Source organism: Tetranychus urticae, chromosome 3 (genome assembly GCF_039701765.1).
Source record: "Tetranychus urticae isolate SD_2017Ah chromosome 3, NJAU_TeUrti_SD_1.0, whole genome shotgun sequence".
Taxonomy (NCBI): domain Eukaryota; kingdom Metazoa; phylum Arthropoda; class Arachnida; order Trombidiformes; family Tetranychidae; genus Tetranychus; species Tetranychus urticae.
The window spans coordinates 2969072-2992026 of NC_142960.1; the positions used below are offsets into that span (position 1 = coordinate 2969072).

Consider the following 22955-nt stretch of genomic DNA (forward strand, 5'->3'; position numbering starts at 1 on the left):
TGGCGATGAATAATTTCTGCTAACCAATGGCTCAACATAGACTCTTGACGATCTAAAATAATATGCGTATTCTTTATTGGATTTTGTTTCGGCATATTCCCGATAACGATGTTTTTTTTGTAAAAATTTCACACTTACAATCCGAACCGTAATTAAAATCGAAACAATCTTGAGTTGAACTGCACAGTTGTTCACAGTCCTCGACTTCAGATCTATTTATACTCTTTAAAGGGCGCACAATTTTACGTTCATTCTCACGACGATAATTATTGATGAAGTTTACTCGATCAAAAAGCTTAACAGTAACATAAATATTAGAATAAACTTCTTGTGCATGAATTTCACCAATACGAGTTATTGGTATGACTGAAGTCAAGAATTTTTCAGTAGATTCCTTGATTGTTTCCATATTGTATTCAACCATCAAAGGATTTGAAAAGAAGAGTTGAAACCAAGTATAGCTTCCAGGTTCTTCATAACAACCTGAAACATCGAATCGATTTTATGAATAGCAATGATTTACTTTAAAGTTAAGCCAAAGATTTAATTTGTTAAATTGATCATCTGAAGACCAAAAAATGAACAAGGTGTAAATTTAAATTACTTTTAATTATTTCTAATTGAGATAAAATAAGATTTAAAAGAAAAAAACAAATGTTGAACATTTCTCTGCTGAAAAGCAGTGATAAGGTTTACATGGAAATTTACAACTGATCAGCACCTTTTTCATCTACTTGTCTTGTCCAAGCAAAACTTTGCTTGTCTTCTGAAGTATTACGCATTTGTTTAACTTTTATGTAACCAAATGGTGCAGCGAATCCCAATAAAGCACCGACAAACAAGAACAGCATAATTATTCCGAAAGCACTTGATCCACTTGTTCCTTTCATCACCTCAGTCGAACTGGATTCTTTGCTATTCTTTCCATTAGATTCCCCTTTCAATTCATAATTTGAACAATCGCCTCCTTCAGTGGTCTTAGTATTTGAACTTTTAACTGAAAATTGAGTCAATGAACAAGAACCTTCTGTTTTACTTTTAGGACAATAATTAAATGATTTACATCCATCGTAACCATCGGGCCATCCATGACATAATGATGCACATTGTTCAAAATTTAAATTCATTTCCGTGTAAAGCACATCTGAAACGATTTTGTTGCCCGTTTTCTGGTATTTTTCAGTAACTTTGGCTAATTGAATTAATTAAAAAGAAATGAATAAACAATAACTAGACAAAACAACAAACTTGTTACTTATTTTCATGAATACTTACGATGATATATACTGCATTCTCCATCATATTCAGTAGCTGCATCAGTATAAAAACCACCAAAACTACATTGATTATCACACCATTGGAAGGAGAAACAATCAGGTGAAGCATGACAATACTCTCCACAAGAATAAATATTTTTTTCGACTGCGATTGAAGTCGGGGTTTTAAATCTCCTGTGAGGTACTTCTGAGTAATCATTGAGAACATTCAAAGCATAAATAGAACATGTTTTGTCTTTTTCAACGTGCGATTCGTCCAACGCGTCTTCAGTTAATACGCTACTGACTCTACAGTCACCATTTGAACAGAATGAGAAAGTATTGCATTTGAGTTGCTCTGAATTATGACAGGTTCGATAACAATCAGCCAAATTTTTTACATCTGGTACAATCACTGTACCTTGATCATTGCTATTTATTTTTGCACCAACTTTAATGATGTATAGGTAGAAATCAGTCGAGGCAACTTGGTTCTTCGTCTTATCGATAACATCAATTAATTTATAATATCCAACTTGAAAGAAAATGTCAAAGAAGAAATTTTGATAAGATCAAGGTTTTAGGTCTCGAGTGAAATATTCCCACTTTTGAACCGCACAGCCAAAACTGTTACCACTTAATTGAGAAAATACTATTATATTTGGTTAACCCATTAAATAATAATAGTCTTAAGATTATGCCACTAAATTTCACAAGATGATTTTTCTGCATCTAAAAACATTCACATTTTCAAATGGTACTTGGTTATAATTTTTTGGAACTATAACTATAGCTTATAAGTTATAAGTTAAGGACTCAAAAGTGGAAATATTGCACCTGTAAACTCAGTGTAGCTAAAGGCTGAGAAGTACTTACGTTTATGTTCATTGTGCAAACTTAGTAACCAGTAACTATTTCCTACGTCTTGCAAAAAAGTCTTGTGAAGCTGATCGAGTGGTAATTCTTGGTCAATGCGACGCAAGTTATGTAAAGGAAAGTGATAGACGCTGCATGGTTCTCCGCCTTTTGTATCTTCCTTGAGATCTTCAAATTTTGTCAAATATCCACAAGAAGAATCTGATGGTCTATAAATCACTACACTGAATTAGAAAAGAACAAAATTATTAGTTTTCATTAAATCAAACTGCCCAGGTTCCGAGATATAAAATACTTTATCTTATCCATGACTTTTGATAATGTGTTCAAACATTCAACTTCAGTTTTTGTTTTGATTGTTTTCATCTTTTTAAACGTATCTGAACTGACAGACATAGTTTTGGAGTTGAAAATGGCTGGAAAAGAAAAAAAGTTTAACAATTGGATTAAATTGTAAGAATGTAAAATGTCCAATGATAATTACATTGCAAATTAGGTGAATCCAGGAATGTCACTTCCATTTCAAGTTGTGCGTCATTGAAATTATATTGAACGTTATCGATTCGTAGTTTACTGATTGTTTCGTACGGAATAACATTAAACATGAAGTCTTGTTTCAACTCGTAAACATGACTTTTTGTGAGTTTTTGTGAAGAATGAGTGTCGTCGTCTGAAAGTGGAAAAGAAAATTATCAGTTATAAGCACTTAAGATCAATTAGCAACACATACAGTTAGCCTACCATTGTTAATACATTTCACATTGTAAAGTTACTACATGACTTTCATTACAGTCAATTTCAATTTCAGGAGATTGTTAATAAAACATAAATTTAAATTATTAATCTGTGGCTAACACTAGGAAACAACTGAAAATCTGCAACATCACGGAATTTCAACTAAAGATGTGATCTTCGTCGACTGCATTACAATAATACAAGCTTGTTGCAATAACACACATAGTTTTGCCAAACGTTGACTATTACATACCTTCTGGTTGTAATTTGAAAGCAAGGGTTAGTTTTTTATCGCTATTCAAATATTTACATTCTGCCAATGTAAAAATATCATGAAATTCATCTTCAGATCCGGCCTGTTCAAAGTTCATGTAAACTCTTGTGATTCCTTCCGTCAAAGTATAAGTTTTTTTCTAACAAAAGACAAAATATGGAAAGAAACATTAATCTTTTGTGAATCATAATCATTGAAATGAATACTTACCGATGAATCCAATTTATAGATGGCAATTGTGGTACTGACAAGTCTATAGCCAGGGAATATTTCACTGTCATGCTAAAAGCCATTTTGATTGAATATTTTAGCACAAATTGAAAGAGAAATGAAAAATTAAATTACACAAGAAAATCATATGTTTGAGTTATTTTATCTTAGAATAACCTTATTTTCACTATTTTCACTACATTTACATCTGTTTCACTTTATTATTTTGTAATTGCATTTACATTTGCTGCTACAATATTAGTTACAGTCAAAATAGTTTAACTTAATTAAAATAGTGTCAAACTTACCGATTCAACAAAATATTGAGTGATGACAGCTTTATCGGCCTTTTTCCCATTGATATTAACATTATATTCGATCGCTTCCCATGCATCTACTGGAAATCCAGATCGGTGTTCCTAGGGTAGTTTCAAAACAGTTATAGTTAACTTTATATTCAATCTTGTTTTATCCAATTATCAAATTGTTAAATTTGTGGTTACTGCATGCACAGTATAATCCCATTGAAATTGCAACTTCACCAAAGAATCTTTGGTGAAGAGAACCAACTCGGGTACAACAGTTATAAGTAGTATGAAAGATAAACCTAAAAGTCTAATTTTTTTATTATCCTTGATGTTTGAGATTCGATACACTTGCAATAAGATACCAGATAATGGGTAACTGTGAAATAGCTTATTTTCACTATTTGTCGGGCAGCACATTTCATGGTTTTCAATCTTTTTAATAGATCGAACTGACAAGGGATGCATGGTTGGTCCTACGACGATCTTGAATTTTTTTTGGGGTTAAAATATTCTAATGGGTCAGATATGACCCTTTGTAAAGCCTTTCGTTTCGGAAATTCTCCGTTTCAAAGTTACAGGGTGCCAAAGTATCTATTTTTCATAGTTGAAGCTATTGAAAGCAATATGGATTTGTTTAAAAACATATTTTACTATTTTATCATAGATCGACATTACTGGCATTAAGCATATTAACCTGCGTAAAAACAACTTTGACACCCTGTAACTTTGAAACGGAGAATTTCCGAAACGAAAGGCTTTACAAAGGGTCATATCTGACCCATTAGAATATTTTAAGCCCAAAAAAAATTCAAGATCGTCGTAGGACCAACCATGAATCCCTTGTGAGCTAAATATTATTTTAATTTGATTTTGCGAGTTTTGCTTAATATATTATGATAGAGAATGGGTTAATAAGTACTAACTAAGTTAATTGATAATTAAAGAAGTCAAATTTTGATGAAATTCAAATCAACTGATCCTCAATTATCACTTTCATTTTTCATTTTCCGATTCAGTAATGCTGAAAGTTTAATCTTAAGAAGAAACTACATTAAGCTGTAAATCATTAATCTCCCCTAAAATAGTTATTAAATACATCAATGATGTAGGTCATCAATGAAATTACATCCATAAATGATCAGTTGATTACTTACTAAGTTAAACTTTCCAATATATTTGAAAGGGAAATCAAGAAGGAAAAGGTTTTCCAAAGTAAAGTAACCATCAGAACTGATTCCAGGTGAATTTAAATCTGCAGGTAATATGCTACAGCGTCCACCCTCTCCAAAGAGGTAAGAAACTCCAAGTTTATTATCGTAAATAGCTTCAGTTGTTACTCCAAGAACATTTGCTTTTAGTCGTAATAAGCCGGTCCTTCTTGATACATGAATCTGAAAAGGAAATTTACATGAAATGGAAATGAATTGAAATTGAAAATAATTTACTAACCTCACTGAATGTTCGAGTAGTAGTTGAACCTTTAATGTACTCGTACATAGTGTAATGTACATAATAAGTTCTTAATCCAGGGAATGAAGGTTCACTTGTGGACAAGTAATGTGGACATCCAATTCCAGGTAAAGGCTAAGGTTAAGAGTCAAAATGTGTAAATGAGAGAATCTTTCAACTCTTCAATTTTTATTAAATGTTGTTTTGTTTCATTTCAGGGAAAAGTCAAAATTCAATTCTATAATAGTTGAGAGGAAAATGCATTTCATTCCTGAACAATTATGAACTTGATCTTTTTTCAGCAATTTCGATACACAAATAGATTTAGACGATCTATTTCATAAGCAAACTCTTGAATGCATGATGACTCTCATAATATTGTGATTGCAATAAATCACTTTAAATTGGAAATTATTAATAATAATGAAGCAAAGTGAAATACTTACATAAACTTTATTCACAAGTTGATCATAATAGCTTTCATCTTGAAGGTAAATATCAAGAATAAGATTCTCATCGTAACTGTATGAGCTTGACGATGGATCATATCCACTGAATTCAATTCGACTTGGATGCTCAATTCCATAATCGTCATCAAAATGCTCTAAATGAAAAGGACGATTAAACTTGGTCCATCAAATTAATCAATTAATTTCTACTCACTTTTGTAATAATAAGTGATTCTCAATTTTTTATTTATTTCCGTTTTCGCCCCCTTCATCATGGTTCCTCTTATGTTTTTATCAGCAACTGATTTCTGTTATTCAACGAATGAATTTGATTAAACATTCTCATAATGTTGTTGAAATATTTACCCAAACAAGTGAGGAATGACTAAGTCGGTATAAAATTGAAGGTCCCAATAAGAGTACCAGGTTAGCTACAGGTCTTTTGATTCCAGGTAAAGTCTGATCCCAATTGTTCTTGAAAGTAAATGGTAAACAATTTGTACCTTCAGATCATGGAATAAGTAAGAATGATTATCATTGTATTAAGATAATTTTACAGCAAATGCCATGAGTAAATATAATCTTATTTCTCGAAAAATTACAGTCAACAAAGAATTTCCTTACTAGTCGAAACATATGTCAGAAAATTATTTATAGCTTTTTAATTTCTTTAATTCTTATATTAAATCTAATATAGTTAAATCTTACCATGAATGACCAAGCGGTTCTTGTTGAGATTAGAATCAGTATTATAATAGACTTTGTAAGAATCCTTTTCACCTGAGATCACAATTTTGCCCCTGATGGTTTTACCGGAAGCTGATATCGATTCTTGAATGAAATATTTAGTGCCAACATTCTGAGACGCAAAGCATTAAGAGTTAGAATAGTCACGATTGGTTGGTTGTTCAACTTACGATATCAGTTAAAGTAGCGTTAATGTTTACGCTTTTTCTTCCTGTTCTTAGTGGTAAATCCACCAAATCTGTAGCACTTCCTACGTTTGTTATGAATTGAATTAGAAATTGATTGAGTTTATATTTTCAGTCAATTAATGAAAACTTTTTCTTACCTGTTTTAAATGTTGTAAGTAAGATGACTAAAAATGATAATATAAATAGCATTTTGTTCCGTTCATTTTGCAGGGAAAATGACATGTTAAGACTTAATGAACAATCACAATCACCTGTAACAATTTCAATTTACTTATGATGTTGCACGTTTGAGAATGATGCGAATGCTAATTGAAATGATCTTTATAATGTATTTACTAACAATAAATAACAATAAACGCCTAAGATTAATCTTTCGATTATATTTAATCAATAAATATTTTGTTCGACAACAAAACACTATTTACAAAGTTTTTCTTATATTGATTCCAACCTTCATTTTGCAATCAATAGATTTTCTGCCGATTAAAAAGTTGCAGCATCTTGCATCAACAGCCAATTTCGGATCCACCAATAGTCCTGGATTCTCATTGCATCAAAATAAACAGCAATAATGATATTCTAATCATATTCAATTGTTATTGCAACTTTGAAAACATGAAATTCTACCACCAGCAAACATATAATTTTAATTGAATGATTTGGAAGATGAATTTGGATTTTTATGGATGATCAGTTCTGAAACCTGCATTTCATGCATTCGAAGCTTGATGTAAGCTAATTTGTAAGCCATGCTAAATAGTGATGAGTCTTGGATGTATCACTATTTAGCATGTAGTCTACGTAGGCCTCAATTAAAATTCAATATCCTTGCTTCTTTAAATAAAGGGCAAGATATACAATTATAAAATATTAGGAAAATTCATTTTTTTTATTATATGTTACGACGATTCGATGTATTTTTAAGCATTTCGAGCATAAAAAAATCACTAACTCACTTTGACACGTTACTTTGAAAAACGTAGATTCTTTTATATTTGATTAGTTAAAGATTTCTTATGAATCAGTTGATTGCCATATTTTATATCATTAAAACTGAAAAATTAGTCATAATGAATTTCAAGTTTTCATGGACTGAATCATGAACATCTCATAATAACGTAGAACATATAACCCTACTTCGATTTCGGATATTTCAGCGATTATTACGAAATAAAAAGGCCAGAAGGTCACCTTGCTGCTGTCGATGAGATGCTGATGTTTTATATCGTAAGAATCGCTGAAATATTCGAAATCGAAGTACTTTTCTAAAAAGTTTCGTTTTAAAAGCTAGAAAATCCGTTTTTTCGATCAGCTTTCCATGAAATTTAGTTTCGGTGATGATCTGAACTTTTCAATTGACCTGTGTTGGGTTATATTAAGTGAATTACATCTTTTTAAATAACTTTGAGGCCAAATTTCACCATTTTTCGATTCTTCGAAATCCTAGTATGAAGTTGAAAAATATATGGTTTTTGACTTTAGGCAAAATTAGATTTTGACGTCTTTGTCCATTTAAGGTCATAACTTGACCATTTCTGATCAAAATTAATTTATCTTTGCCCAAAAGAAAAGCTTGCTCGAGAAGTGTACCTTTATTTTATCGGTTGAATGGTGCCTGTAAGTCTAGGCTAACTGACGCAATTCAATTCTAAAAAACTACTCTGTGTTTTTACCGGTCATACCTTAGCTAAGAGTTGAGACTTTGTGTGCTTGTAGGGGCAGCAAAACTAAGTCCCCTGGTGCTACTGAAAAATTTCGAGAAATAATTTTGAGAAATAAAATTTTCTGCTTTTTCATAACGGTTCACTTCAATTTACAGTTTAATCAATTGATTTCTGTGACCGTAAAATTTAGTGAAATGAAAATCACGGATTGAATCATCATGGATTGATTTTTTTGTCAGCTTATCAACAGTTGTCTTGATTTTGCCTAAAAATTTTAACCGACAAAATCGTTGTGTCAACCGTCAATAAGTAACCGTCAACAATAAAACAAATGAAGAGTCTTCCCGAGTAATCTTTTAATTCTAAAGAATTTTAAGGAAGTACCCTGAAACTTAGGTTTTAACCCCTTATAAAGGCTTACCAGGCGTACTTAGAGCACCAGACCATCTATTCTGACCAAACTCTCGTTACAATGTAAAAACACTTACATATTACCGGACCCTTGTGTCAAACTGGCTATGGTTTACTTATAAGGTATGACTGGTAAAGAATGGAAATACATTAAAATCTTTAAATTTTGATGTCGACTCACACTCTTCCCATATTGTCACCAAATTAGACATGTTTTAACCGAAATTTATTGGGCTTCAATTTAATATAATTTTTAGGTTAGTTTTGATTCGTAATTCAATAAAAATGGTGCTTAGTTTAACGTGGAAGTTTAAGGGATTTATTTCCATTCTTTACCAGTCATACCTTATTTACTCCAATCTTTCTGAATATCTGGCTAAATTTGAAAAATTTTCACATTGTTTCAAGCTGGATTGAGATTAACAGATCGATCATAATCGTGAAACATCAGGACACAAGAAGAACAACAAATAATGTTTCTAGGTTTGATTTGTATTTTCTTCTTTTTACCATACAATCTACTTCATAAGCAAACTCTTGAATGCATAATGGCTCTCATATTGTGATTGCAATAAATCACTTTAAATTGGAAATTATTAATCTGAATAATGAAGCAAAGTGAAATACTTAATACATAAACTTCATTCACAAGTTTATCATAATAGCTCTCATCTTGAAGATAAATATCAATAAGATTCTCATTCTCGTGAGCTTGACGATGGGTCATAGCCACTGAATTCAATTTGATTCGAAGTGAAATAATTTTTATGCATAAAATGACCTAATCTGCGTTCGATTTTCTCAAATATAATAGTAATCGTGTCTTTTCATGAGTTCTGTACAAGAATTACCTGCAAATGACAAGGAAAATATCAGTTGAAAATATTTGCGAGCAATTACATAGCCTTCCATTGTTAATACATTATTGTCTTAAAAAATTTTATTTGAGAGGCAGTCAATCATTCAGAAAGATCATGAATTTTGCATTTGCAGTAGTAGTCATATAAAGTCCTCTTTTGGCACGACTTGGTTTTTCTGGCACAAGTTGGTTTTTCTGGACCAGTCCGCCTCTGGACCAGTCCGCCTCTAGACCAGTCCGCCTCTGGGACAATGATACCGTCATACGGTATCAGTGTTTTCAATGTTACAGTGTGGCTAAACTAAACCTATACCATCTTTCGATGGGGTTTTTAATACCATCATTCGATGTATCCAATTTATCCGTCTAACCTAACTTTAGTACGAAGCTGTGAAACAGTTTAACTGAAAGGTGTCCGCCTCTGGGCCAAGATTAATACCGTCATACGGTATTAGTTTTTTTCAATGTTACAGTGTCTCAATATCATCATACATTGTGGCTATCTCAATAGCATCATACGCTGTACATGATTGTTCTACACTTCGCTGTATTAATTGATACATTGACTGAACAATTAAGCTTGGAAAAGCTTATTGATCCAACAATTAACCACTTTTGACCATAATTAAGCATATTTAGCAAATTTTGACATACTTTTGAGTACCACGGATATATACCACTGACCTCTATTTGACCTTGTCTACCTCTTAATCAACCTTGGATCCCTACGGTTGTGTACAGTCAAGCCTAGTTAGCATACAATTAAGCCTATTTAACTATATTTGAGAAATGTAAGTTATACTCAACCTCTACTGAGAACATTTTCTCATCATTATAGTAAAGTAATGTTAAGTATAATCAGTATACAATTAAACAATAGCATTATCTAATTTTTGAACACCGATAGATGGCAGCACCTTCGAATTTCACTTTCAATGACTGACCATAGATGGCGTCACTTATGTCTCTTTCTTTCATTTCTTTTCCTGATTGCGATTACAAAAATTTAAACGAGAAATAATCATCAAAAAACCACAACAATTAACCAGGAATGGTCAAAATCAAATAGAATTTGATTTTTTAAGCTTGAATTAAGGTTGAAAAAAGAACCTAAATTTTCTATGTCACAGTCAAAGTATATAAAAGGCAATTGACCAGACCAAAGTTATCAATCCTCAACTTAGAGTTCGATCGTAAAGACCATCTATTATTGTAGCGGTTGAGTTTAGGGAACAATTTTTAGCTAACCTGATACTTGCCGTTAACCTGATACTTCCAGCTAACCTGATATTTCCAGCTAACCTGATACTTCCAGCTAACCTGATATTTCCAGCTAACCTGATATTTCCAGCTAACCTGATATTTCCAGTTATTTTTTCCCGTTGTTTTTTTTTCCTGTTATTTTTTCCTGTTATTTTTTCCAGTTATTTTTCCAGACCTTTTTTCCAGTTATTTTTCCAGTTATTTTTCCAGTTATTTTTCCAGTTATTTTTTCCCGTTGTTTTTTTTTCCTGTTATTTTTTCCTGTTATTTTTTCCAGTTATTTTTCCAGACCTTTTTTCCAGTTATTTTTCCAGTTATTTTTCCAGTTATTTTTCCAGTTATTTTTTCCAGTTATTTTTTCCAGTTATTTTCTCCTGTTATTTTTTCCATTTTTTGAATGTCTACCTCACAAGGTTATAAATGCCCTTGCTGCCAACAAACAATCTTTTCTCTTGGTGAATATTTATCACACACTTGCCAATCTAATTGTACCCCTGTTAATTGTACTAGGATGGATGTTTTCGAAGGCCCACCAACAAAAAGACAAAAGACTCAAGCCGTTCAAACTGTCCAACCACTTTGCAATATTATTTGCACATCTTCTTCGACATGTAACCGTGGTTCAAGGTGCTTATTCACTCGAAGAAATGCCAATGTTCAACATCAACCTATTGAACTCTTTCCACAACCACCTCGAAAGATTTTTCTGAGAAGATTTCTTGAGAAACCACCATCACCAACTCCTATCGAGGTTATTGAATTGTCATCGGATGAAGAAGAAACACCTTTAGACTTGTCAGTTCAGCACTATTCACTACCTCCACCGCAGTCATCACCTATCAATTTAACTTCAACTATTCCACCAATTGTTGAATCAGACTTCCAAGATCAACCAGCTCAACAAGAACCAGCAGATTTACCAGATCCGTCAGCATCACAAGAACATTCAGACTTCCAAGATCAACCAGCTCAACAAGAACCTTTGCCAGATCCTGAACAAGACATCTATGACCAACCAACAGAGAGCGAAGATGAACCTGATGTTACGTTGAATCAACCCATCCAACAAAATTCGCCAAAGCGTAAAAAGGGGTCATTTAAGTGTGATAAATGTGGTAAAACTTACGTTTTATCACCATGTTTTCAGAAACATCTATTGATATGTGGTGTTCGTATGTGTACAGCAAATCCAGCCGATGTACCAGCAGCATTCAATGGTTACAAGTTAATTGAAAAAGCATTTGCCAAATATTATTTGGTTTATAGATATGTAAACACTGAAAAAGTTGATCTAACTTCTCTTTTCGCTAAGATTCGTGCCGATACAATTACATTATTGAATATAATAGTAAGAGAGTTTAAAGCAATGAAATATTTTTTCAATTTAGAAGCGCTTTTCACCGACGAAATATCAGGAAAATCAATTAAAATATATTTCCAGTCGAGCATATTCACAGGATTAATCGCTGATATTAATGAGAACTCTTTAGCAGAAGCATTGGTTGAACTTGATGAAAGAATAGACCAATTTACACAAAGAGGATCAGGCTGGGCACTCGCTAAAATAAATCACATCGACTTGGCAGCAGGCAAATACATACCACATACTGGCGGTTGTATTAGAGACAAATTACCTCCAAGATTGAAGGCCAAAAAATGCCTTATTTCTCCTGAAACTGAAACTGATTGTTTTATGTACAGTGTTTTGATTGGTTTACACAAAGCTGACCACAATCGTCAACGAATCGATCTGTATTCTTCATTCATCTCCAACTATGACTTTTCAATGGTTCGAGGTATTGTTCCTGTAACAGATATCAAAAAGTTTGAAAAGGCAAACAGAATCTCTGTAAATGTTTACACTTACGAATTGGACTCAGAAAAGGTTGTGCCACTTAAGATCGCTTCTTTTGAACAGGAAAAACATGTCAACATTTTTTTGCTGAATGAACACTATTATTACATATCAGATTTTTGTAGACTTGTTAACACTTCAAAATCCAGATCAAGATTTGTTTGCTATCGTTGCATCAGATCATTCAGACTCGAAGAGCAACTCCAGATACACAAAATTGATTGTGGTGTCAAAGTACCACAAGCTATCGAAATGCCTAAAGGTGGTCGTGCAGTCTGTAAAAGGTGGAACTACAGAAAAGAAGTTAAATACCCTTTTTGTATTTATGCTGATTTCGAAACTCTATCTGTGAAAAATACCGAACCAGATCATATTCTAACTGACCTGGTGCCTTGCAGTTATGGATACGTTATTGTTGATTGGGAAGGAAAAATAATTCACAATGATTTCTACCTTGGAACTGACGTTGGTAAAAAATTCCTTGAAAGCTTGAAAAACAGTGAGAGACTCATGGAGGACTATCTTGAATCAAGAATCAAGCGTAATCATCAACTCTCCCAATCTGAAGAAGACGCCTTCAAGAACGCTATTAATTGCCATATTTGTAACAAAACTCTTGGTGGAGATAGAGTTCGAGATCATTGCCACCTCACTGGTAATTATAGAGGAGCTGCTCATCAGCAATGTAATTTAGAATACCGTGTGCCTGATCAATATCCAGTTATTTTTCACAATTTGAAAAACTTTGATGGTCACATCATAATTAGAGCACTTGATGTGAATTTTTGTGAGCAACCCCCTGTGATAATTCCTCATAATATGGAGAAATTCATTGGTTTCATACTTGGAAGGTTCAAATTTCTGGACAGTTATGCTTTCTTACCATCTAGCTTGGACAATTTATCTGCAAATATTTCCACTGAAAGTAAAAATCACTACTTAAAGCAGTCCTTCGGAGATATTGATACTTCCCTTTTAATCAAAAAGAGCGCACTTCCTTACGAGTACTTGACTAGCCTTGACGTATTCAATGAATCTACTTTACCTGATAAGTCCGCGTTCCATTCAACACTGACAGAAAGTAACATTTCCGACGAAATGTACGAACATTTACAACAAGTTTGGTCCACTTTTAACTGTCAAACACTGAAAGATCTCCACGATATCTACTTAAAGGTTGACGTTCTCTTATTGGCAGCAGTATTTGAGAATTTTAGAGAAATGTCTATCACTAATTTTACATTGGATCCACTTCATCAATTTTCTGCACCTGGATTAACATGGTCAGCTGCTTTGAAAACAACAGGAATAGAACTTGATCTATTGACTGATGTCAACATGTTTCTGATGATCGAAAAAGCTATTAGAGGTGGACCGACAGTGGTAACTAAACGCCATGTTAAAGCCAACAACAAATACATGCAAGATTATGACGAGAGTAAACCAACATCTAATTTACTCTACTTGGATGTCAATAATCTATATGGCTATGCCATGTCAGAAAAATTACCAGTTAAAGGTTTCAAATGGTCCAATTTTCCCCTTGAACAAATATTAAATACTCCTGATGACTCTGATACTGGTTACATATTGGAAGTAGATCTCGAATATCCAGAAGATGTTCATGATATTCATAATGATTTCCCTCTTGCTCCTGAAAAGATGGAAATTGAACAGAAATTGTACAGTCAGTACCAACAAGAATTGCAAAATGATTTGAAAGAGAGAGGCTTCAAACCTACACATTCAACAAAGCTGGTTACAACATTCATCAAGAAAGAGCGATATGTTATCCACTATCGCACTCTGAAATTCTATGTTGCACATGGAATGAAAGTTAGCAAAGTACATCGTACAATTCAATTCTATCAATCAGCCTGGCTAGCTGAGTATGTCAAATTCTGTACATCTAAAAGACAAGCGGCAACATCAGACTTCGAGAAAGACTTTTATAAGCTTTTGGTCAATTCCATCTATGGTAAAACCATCGAAGACAAGAGAAAGCACCGTAAAGTTTTTCTCGCACTTCAAGATATCCAAGCTCAAAGACATCTCAGAAAGGATTTATGTCAAAAATTCATGATTCTTGATGAAAATAAAATGCTTTTTTGGATGAAATCGTTGCGAGTAAAAATGGATAAACCGATAGCTGTTGGATTCACCGTTCTCGAGTTAGCCAAACTCAAAATGTATCAAATACATTATGACACTTTCAAGGCCCACTATGGCAATAATATCAGTATGATTTATACTGATACTGATTCTCTCATCTATGAAATTAAGACTCCAGATATTGTAACCGATCTTCAACACTTTTCGAACATCATGGACTTTTCCAATTACCCGAAAGACCATCCACTGTATTCCAACGCAAACAACAAAAAGATTGGGTTCCTCAAAGATGAGATGGCAGGAAAACAGATTGTCGAATTCGTAGGTATTCGTCCGAAACTCTACGCACTAAAAACTGAAGACGAAGTAAAGAAGAAAGCGAAAGGAGTCCCAAGAGCTGTACTCAAAAACAAAATTACTTTCGATGATTACATTGAGTGCCTGTATCATCATACTGTAACTCGTGATAAAGCAACATCACTTCAGTCTGATCATCATAATATCCAAATGATCAGGAGGACAAAAGTAATGCTCTCTCCACTGGACGATAAAAGATACTGGCTGGACCGATTATCTTCATTGGCTTATGGCCATTATAAAATTAATAACTGATTTTTTCTTTTGTATAAATTGTTTTTGTTTAATCGTTTTTGTTTAATTGTTTTTGTTTTGTTTAAATTAGTAACCTTTTTGTTTAATTGTTTTTGTTTTGTATAAAAAATAATACTTGTTTTACTTATAAAAAATTTATTTAAATTAAATATTTTTTCAATTGTTTAAATAATGTCTTTTCATTATTTTCGTGTTTACATTGACGGAAAAGTTTATAGAATGAGTTTAGAGAATTAACTGATAGAACAAATAGAATACAAAAGTACCCGCAAGCAATTGATAAATTGCCTTGATACTTGATAGGATTATAAATATAGTAATCAGAATTAGCTTCAATAAAAGTAAGTATATTTCCTTGTGGTTGTCTTCCAAAAGAATCAAAGTAATGAGCCACTTTATTCTTGTCAAAGTAAACGGCTACCCAATGACTTCCAGGTTTATAGCTTTCATCAAGATTAATTATCACTGAACTAGGGGCAAGTATCCATCTCGGTAGTTGATCAAGCGCGTAAACTCCATTAAACCAAGGTACATCTTTTAGTAAGTTTTCAATTTCCAAAGTAGTTAGCATTTCAGTAATCCAATCGTACAACTCGGTCTTTATCAATAGTGATCAAATTATCAAATTGTGCAAACACAATTGCTTTAATTGAAACATCAAGTTTAGCAGTGAATTTAATATCAAGTCTTATATTTCCTCTTTTGATTAGAGACAAAGTTCCATTTTCAGCCCCAATACTTCCATCAGGGGTTAGATCAAACGCAAATAAAGTTGAGTTTGATAAATAAGACTCCTTAGATAAGTTAAGTTGAGGGATTCCTTCATCTTGATTGAAACATCGATAAAGGTTGATGAATTCCCTAGCAAATAAATTTTCGGCAAAATTAGGAGTATACGGTATACTAGGAACAGTATGTCCATCAACTGATAATGCAATATAGTTAGTTTTAAAGTTTAGAAAATCAAACGGGTTCTCTTTAATAGAACCCGAATGGGCTGAATCTTTTACGAGACCAATAAGTATCCTTCGTGGTAGCACTCCATTGAAAATGTTTTCAATTGATACTGATGTTTGACCAGATGAAATAGCGAAACTTCGAGTATCATTTCTTGTAATGAAATATTTAGCAGCACCTTTATCCAAACCTTGAAGTAAACTCCTATGAGCTTCGGGGAAAAGTTTGACTCTTTTGATGAAAAGAGAAAACTTTTTGATTGTGAATTTATATTCAGTCACATCAGTGGACACTAATGGAAAACCGGATGGACTTTTAGTAAATCTAAAAGTTAAAGGTACACCATTCAGTAGCAATTTATCCTGTTCGCACATTGATGAATGTAAGCGGAAAAATAAATCAAAAGGTTGACGTAAATCAGTTTCTGTTACTTGGCTTCCCGAGTCACAGAAATTAGGGTGTCTGAATAATAAATCTTCGAGATATGCTTGATAATGGTACATGTTATTTGCTTGAACAGTATTAACTGAACCTAGAAATACGTCGATCTGCTCGAACATTGCATTTCCAAAATTCTCTACAGCTCGCACGTGATTTTCTTCTGCTAATGCTAAATTAGTATTGGTTGTAACAGCAACAGTCAAATGAATCATTGTAGATGCTAGATCAGTAAAGTCTTCACTTGAAGGGACATTTATTTCATAAAAATTACTTGACTCAAGACTAGAAACCGGTCGATATTCGACTTCATAGCTTGATTCAATTGCAGTTTGAGTAGGAGGTATATTAAATACCTGTAACTCAGACTTGCTTGAAGGTAGAGAAGATTCGTGTAAGTACTCCATCATGAGAAAATATCTTTCTTTTTATTTTTTAGTTTACGACGTTTTCGTTTTCTTATACCAGTACCGACTTGATCAACTAGTGAATCAAGTGTGCTTAATCCTTCTTTTGCTGCATTCTTGAGGCCTTGTCTACCTCTTGCCTTGAATGAAGTTTTCAAGTTAGCGCCTGATAAATAATCATTGCCTACATCGATACCAGTTTTAACAAATTGTTTACCAAGAAATTGAAGAATTGGTACTCCAAATCTTCGAAAAACCGAACCAAAACCATATCCTCGCTGGTAAGGCTGTCCTCGATATAACGTAATATCAGAGTAACCATTGCCTGCTTGAGATCGGTAATGTTGAGTGAAATCACTATCACACGGACAATAAATTTTACGATTCATTTTTTTTTACATAAACATATTTTATTTATTCTTATACAGTTTTCTTAAAATGTAAGCTGAGAAAAACGCGACCAGTTTTGAATCTGATCTGATTACCGGTTTCATCACATAAAACAATACTAATATCTTCAATTTTATTTGAACGTACAGGATAATAATAAGGGGAAGTGAAAGTCATGTGACCAAGTCTATCACTTGGTTCACGATTGAGCGGAACTACTCTTAGTACTCTTGCTGAAATATCACCAAGTAAATGTGCATGGATAATGTCTGAATAAATGAACATTAAATGTGATTTAGGTCCTAGATCAGGTTGATTTTGAGCTTTAATTTCTTCCAAACTTTCGGCTACGGCTCTCTGCATCTCGCTAGCGAATGTATTATTATCGAATCCTAAAGCTCGTATGAATGTATGATCTGAGAAAATAGGGTAAACTCCTTTTTCAGCATCGGGAATTCTTCCGGCTTTAATAACTACTTTTTTCTTTTGCTTAGTTGGCTCTCCTTCGCTGATTAGAACTAATTCAGGGGGTTTGAAATCCTTTTGTTTATTTATACCTCTTAATCCAATTTGCAGATGAGAATCGGCTATGCTTTTATTGAGCTTTTGCAACATTCCCTCAACATCGTCATTTTCTTGATAATCAAAGTCTATTGATATGGTTGGCCTCTTCCCTCGATAAGAGATAAAATAACTGATCGATCTTTTAATCGGTTTATGTGACAATGGGTAAAATACTTCTTGAACTGCTACTGACCAATCACCATCCAGATGCAACGGAGTTGCAAGTCGATTGATGAATTTGGAGATTGTGTTGTCAGGGTAAATTTCCATACTTGCATTTGATACAACATCAACAAAGTATTCACTCGACATTTTCTACCCAGCTATTGAATTTATTAGGATAACCTAACCATTTAACGAAATATTCTTTTTTCTTTGTAACTGGATTTATTCGTTCTTTAAGGATTTTTTCAATCTTATACAGATTGGGTTCTTTGACAGGAAATATCTCATCGTGATAGAATATAGATGTGATTGGTTCATCGCTCCAATCAACTAATCTGTAAATGTATCCTTGAGGTGTTTTCTTTACTTTGATTATTTTGAATAATTCTTCTGTCCAATTTGATGTTGCGCCTTTTTCGAAAATAGATTTAGCTCGAGTTATTCGTACATAATTTCCAACTTTATAAGGGGATTGATTCTTTAAATTTTTCTTTTGCGCTTTGAAGATATTACTAAGTGCTTTGCTTGGATAAAGCAATGCTTGTTTAGGTGACATTTTGATTGTTCGGTGGTAAGATGAATTATATGCATCGAGAATTTCATCTAGTGCATCAATATATCGTTGACTGTTTTTAAAGTGCATGTATCTGTAGATCCTTGTCCGTAATGTACGGTTGAATCTTTCAACTATTGCACATTTAATCACGTCATCCGTTGATGTGAAATGATTAACATTATTATTTGTTAAGTATTCTTTCAAGTATCGATTCACAAACTCTTTTCCTTGATCAGTTTGTAGTTTTTCAGGTTTTCTTTCAATTTTCCGGAAGGCATTGATAACCGATAAGGCTGATTTATCTTTTAAAGGGATACTCCACGCATATCGACTAAGACAATCAATAACATTTAATAAGTATTTAATATTATTGTTTGATTTGGCTAACCAAGTCATATCCATGATATCAGCTTGCCATTGCTCATCTATCCTATCAACTAAAATAGGTAATCTTGGGAAATTTTTTATTGATCTTCTGAATAGATTGTATGTATCTTGATCTCTAATCCAAGCATCAACTTCTTTGAACTTGATTTTTGGATTGATTTCTTTCGCTACTTGGTACAATTTTTTAACTCCGCCGAATGAACCGGGTGATTTAGGATCGAAATATATTTTGCTTAATTCCATCTCTTCTTGTTCTTTATTAAGTCAATTGCACGGGGATTTCTAATATGCTTTACTATATTAGGATAATCTCGTTTTATTCTACGAATAACAAGGGGGCCTCCGTTAGGTAGTGGAACGGCAGCATCCTTAGTTAAATGATCTACAATCTTGCTCAATCTACTACCATATACCTTATCACCACCAGACCTTAAAACTTCACCTTTCTTATTGAAAAGTCCGGGAATATTTCTTAAAGCCATTTCTAATTTCGCTGGAGTTTGACGTACAGGCGTCGCAGGTATTAGACTTCGTGCCCATGCCGGTTTTGGTGCAGGTTCAGGTGTTGCCCATGGCGGATTTGGTGGAGGCGTTTCATAAACGCTTTCACGAGGGAAATCTTCCTCTTCATATTCTTTAGGTTCATCTTTGTATTGAAATGAAGTAGCTGGCTGATTAGGGAAATTGTCTTTTGTTCTTGAAACAAAATCATTGAGTAATTTGATTTGTGTATCAAGGGGAATATTTGTATTTAACAGTCGATTAGTTACGGTTGGTTTCTCGCAATTACGTCTGAAGTAATCTTCAGAAACCATGAACATACGTGTCACTGAATTCATCTTGCAGCTAAATTTGCGAGTAAAGTGATTGCTGGAACAAGTAATCCGGGTAGAAATCCACCTTGTTGATTAATAATTTTCTTTTTAGTGGTAGGATTAGATTTTCTTGCTAGTGCACGTATATGCTTCTTATACGGTTTTAGTTTATTTTTACGTTGTTCTGATAAATCAAAAGTACCTTTCAAGGTTTCTCTTGCAATTTCAGCGATAACACTGTAAATGCACTTGTTGGCGTGATCAAGAATTTTTTTCCTTTGTTTGTTATTTTTAGCTTTGGCTAGCGCTTTCAGGCTAGGTAAGCATTTGATTGCGGTCTTTACTGTCATTTTTAATAAACTGTAAATAGTTGCATTCTTATACTAAGTATGTTGTAATGTAGTCCTTTTCACCTAAAACATTAGATAGAAATCTAACTTCCATTGGGGTTTCAGGTTTTAAGTCAACGAATAAATATGAATAGGGGGCTGAGGTTGCATCTTCATAAATGGCTTGTAATTTATTTACTTTACCGGGTAACATTTGTCTACCGATACTAGTGATTATTGATTGGTCTCTTGGATTTTTGAATAATACAATGTATTGTGAATTCAAAGATATGTTTCTACTTTCTTTACCTCTTGTAAAGAAATTTTGAACAATGAGAATCACTGAGAGATTACGGTGATGTGAACCTTTAGTGAATAGTTCACTGATTACTCTAGAGTTTGTTGACTCTGACATTAGATCATCGATGATGATCCATTCAGGTACTGTTCCGTCGAATTTTTCAATCAAGTTTTCGGGTAAACCTTTAATGAAATTAACTCCTTTGACTGAACCAAAGATACTCTGATACTCACCATAAAAATAAGTTATTTTTTGTGGTGGTGGGGATGAAAATCTATTCGCGCCTGTTATTAATTGCGTAATCCATCTGGTTTTTCCCGAACCAGTTGGACCAGCAACTAACATTGTAAATGGGTGATGTAAATAAATAAAGTAAGGCTTCATTTTTAGTTTTAAACAATTTTATTAAATTTTCTTAAACAAATTAATCAGTTTCAATTTGACCTAAACCAAGATTATCGATAAAGGTCTTCATATCTTGGACAATATTTAGTGAACATTTGAGAGAGGGATCATCCCTATTGTGATGAGTACATGGTAATTGGTTTCTATGGATCTCTTTATGAGTTGCACCATAGACTGTGAGTATATTGAAAGCTGGTAGACTCAAGGAATCCAGATATTCCTCCGCTTCTTTGGATTTACATGCGATCCTATATTTGCTTCCATCCTTTGAAAAGTAGTAAAACAATTTAATGATTGTTTTGACATAGTCCTCATTGATTGCTCTTTTGGGACATAAGCTAAGTCCATGGAACTTGTTGGTTAAATATTCAACTTGTAATTGTTCTTTTTCTGTGGGTTCACAATCCTTTTGACTGACTAGAAAGTTTAAGGTAAGATAATCACTTAACAAACATATTTCACGAGGCTGAAAATCGCCATTAATGGTAAAGCCTTGGATATCGAAGTAAACACAAATGACTTCCATGATAACTGACGGTAAAATGCTAGATGAGAGCAAAGACATGTCTATTTATACATAAATGAGACGAGGGAGCTGAAAAGCTCCTTGTTGGATCCGATGAATCGATTCAAAGAATCGATATCAATCTTTCTATTCTTGAACTCTTGTGCTTGAGCTAATCCTAATTGGTAAACAATTGAATTATCTGGATCACTGGTCAGGAATGCACTGGTAGGCCATTGTCTTGTTAACATTTTCTCGGCATCGATGGCAAATGAAAGAATATATAAATCGATGAATTGATCAACTGCTATTTCCTCGTATACCAAATAAACTGCAAGAGGCACGAATGGCTTGATTTTATCCCAGAGTGATAAATGTGTGATGACTTTACAACCATTTTTTTCTATCTCCACTGAATTGTTCGAATATTTTCTCACTGTCACATTGAAATACTGTGCTTGCAAAGGTCCATCCGAAAAGTTTTTGTAGAAATTATGAATGTATAGTAATTCCGCTCCTGTTAAAGATACACCATATCTCGATGGTTTATCATTAATTATCTTGCGTATATCTATACGTTTAACTTTAGCACCGTAACAAATTTTGAAAGTAGTTTCTCCATCAAGGAGAGTGAAGTTTTTCCAAGTAGACATGTTAGTAGTTAGCGTTGAAATGATCTCGTGTTGTTTCTTCTCTGCTTAAATACCCATCTGAGCAGTTCTTCTCACAAATTGGACTAAGGCGCCATCTATCTGAGAAAGCTCTTTGGCGCCAGTTATGATTATTGATCCGGTTGAATAATAGATCAGAGTTAATCCATTCAGTTTAATGTAAACTGCTGGATAAATCTCAGGTTCGTACGTGGTATCCTGATAGGAGTCTATCATCTCACGAATATTGAAAGTATAGGGCACGAAACTATGTGCAGTAATGTTAACAACTTTGACAAAGCTGACATGATTGTCCGGGTATAGTTCTTGAAGAACTGAACCGGCTTTAGTTACATCTTTAAAGCCTGTAGCAATCACTTTGCCTGATGCAAAAACAAGGAATACACCTTGTTTTCTTATAACTTGAGCGTTGAATTTCTTCTTACGTTTAGAGTTATCAATTTCTAATTTTATTGGTCCGTCTATCTTCCATAGACTTACAATATTAGCAATAGTAAAGTTAAGCGAGTTTGATGTCATATTCACTTGTTGGTTGATAGAGAGTATGAACTAATATCACAATGACTATAATTACGATCACTAAGATCCCGAAAACAACCTTCTTCTTTGTGAGAAATTCCATTTTTGATTGATCATTTGATTTTTACTGCCTTATATAGTTTTCATCGGAGTTGTCCTAGAACGGACAACTTTGTCCTAGAGCGGACAAGTTTGATTGGAAGGGGGGAGGAAATATTAACTTAGGTTAGGCACACTGTATGTTGGTATTGAGACACTGTAACATTGAAAAAACTAAC

General features: G+C 33.4%; 4 protein-coding genes across 4 annotated transcripts; 1 reads left to right on the forward strand and 3 right to left on the reverse strand.

Annotated features, from left to right (window-relative positions):
• Positions 1 to 590: 590 nt before the first annotated feature.
• On the reverse strand, positions 591 to 6790 carry LOC107365736 (uncharacterized). Its single transcript, XM_015933291.3, has 16 exons — positions 6630 to 6790; positions 6475 to 6554; positions 6266 to 6416; positions 5924 to 6060; positions 5772 to 5865; positions 5555 to 5712; positions 5109 to 5243; positions 4814 to 5050; positions 3660 to 3770; positions 3352 to 3423; positions 3121 to 3280; positions 2617 to 2802; positions 2428 to 2548; positions 2133 to 2356; positions 1276 to 1791; positions 591 to 1192 (listed from the first exon to the last, which is right to left on the reverse strand). The coding sequence occupies exons 1-16, from the start codon at positions 6712 to 6714 to the stop codon at positions 705 to 707; spliced, it is 2955 nt and encodes a 984-aa protein (XP_015788777.3). The 5' UTR covers positions 6715 to 6790; the 3' UTR covers positions 591 to 704.
• Positions 6791 to 11200: 4410 nt separating this feature from the next.
• On the forward strand, positions 11201 to 15268 carry LOC107370721 (uncharacterized). Its single transcript, XM_015938689.2, has one exon. The coding sequence runs from the start codon at positions 11201 to 11203 to the stop codon at positions 15266 to 15268; it is 4068 nt and encodes a 1355-aa protein (XP_015794175.2).
• Positions 15269 to 15840: 572 nt separating this feature from the next.
• LOC107370722 (uncharacterized protein F54H12.2-like) lies at positions 15841 to 17070 on the reverse strand. Its single transcript, XM_015938691.1, has one exon. It carries the CDS (start codon positions 17068 to 17070, stop codon positions 15841 to 15843), a length of 1230 nt encoding a protein of 409 aa, XP_015794177.1.
• Positions 17071 to 22185: 5115 nt separating this feature from the next.
• On the reverse strand, positions 22186 to 22677 carry LOC149093175 (TATA-box-binding protein-like 1). The gene has a single exon (XM_089268838.1). It carries the CDS (start codon positions 22675 to 22677, stop codon positions 22186 to 22188), a length of 492 nt encoding a protein of 163 aa, XP_089124964.1.
• Positions 22678 to 22955: the final 278 nt, after the last annotated feature.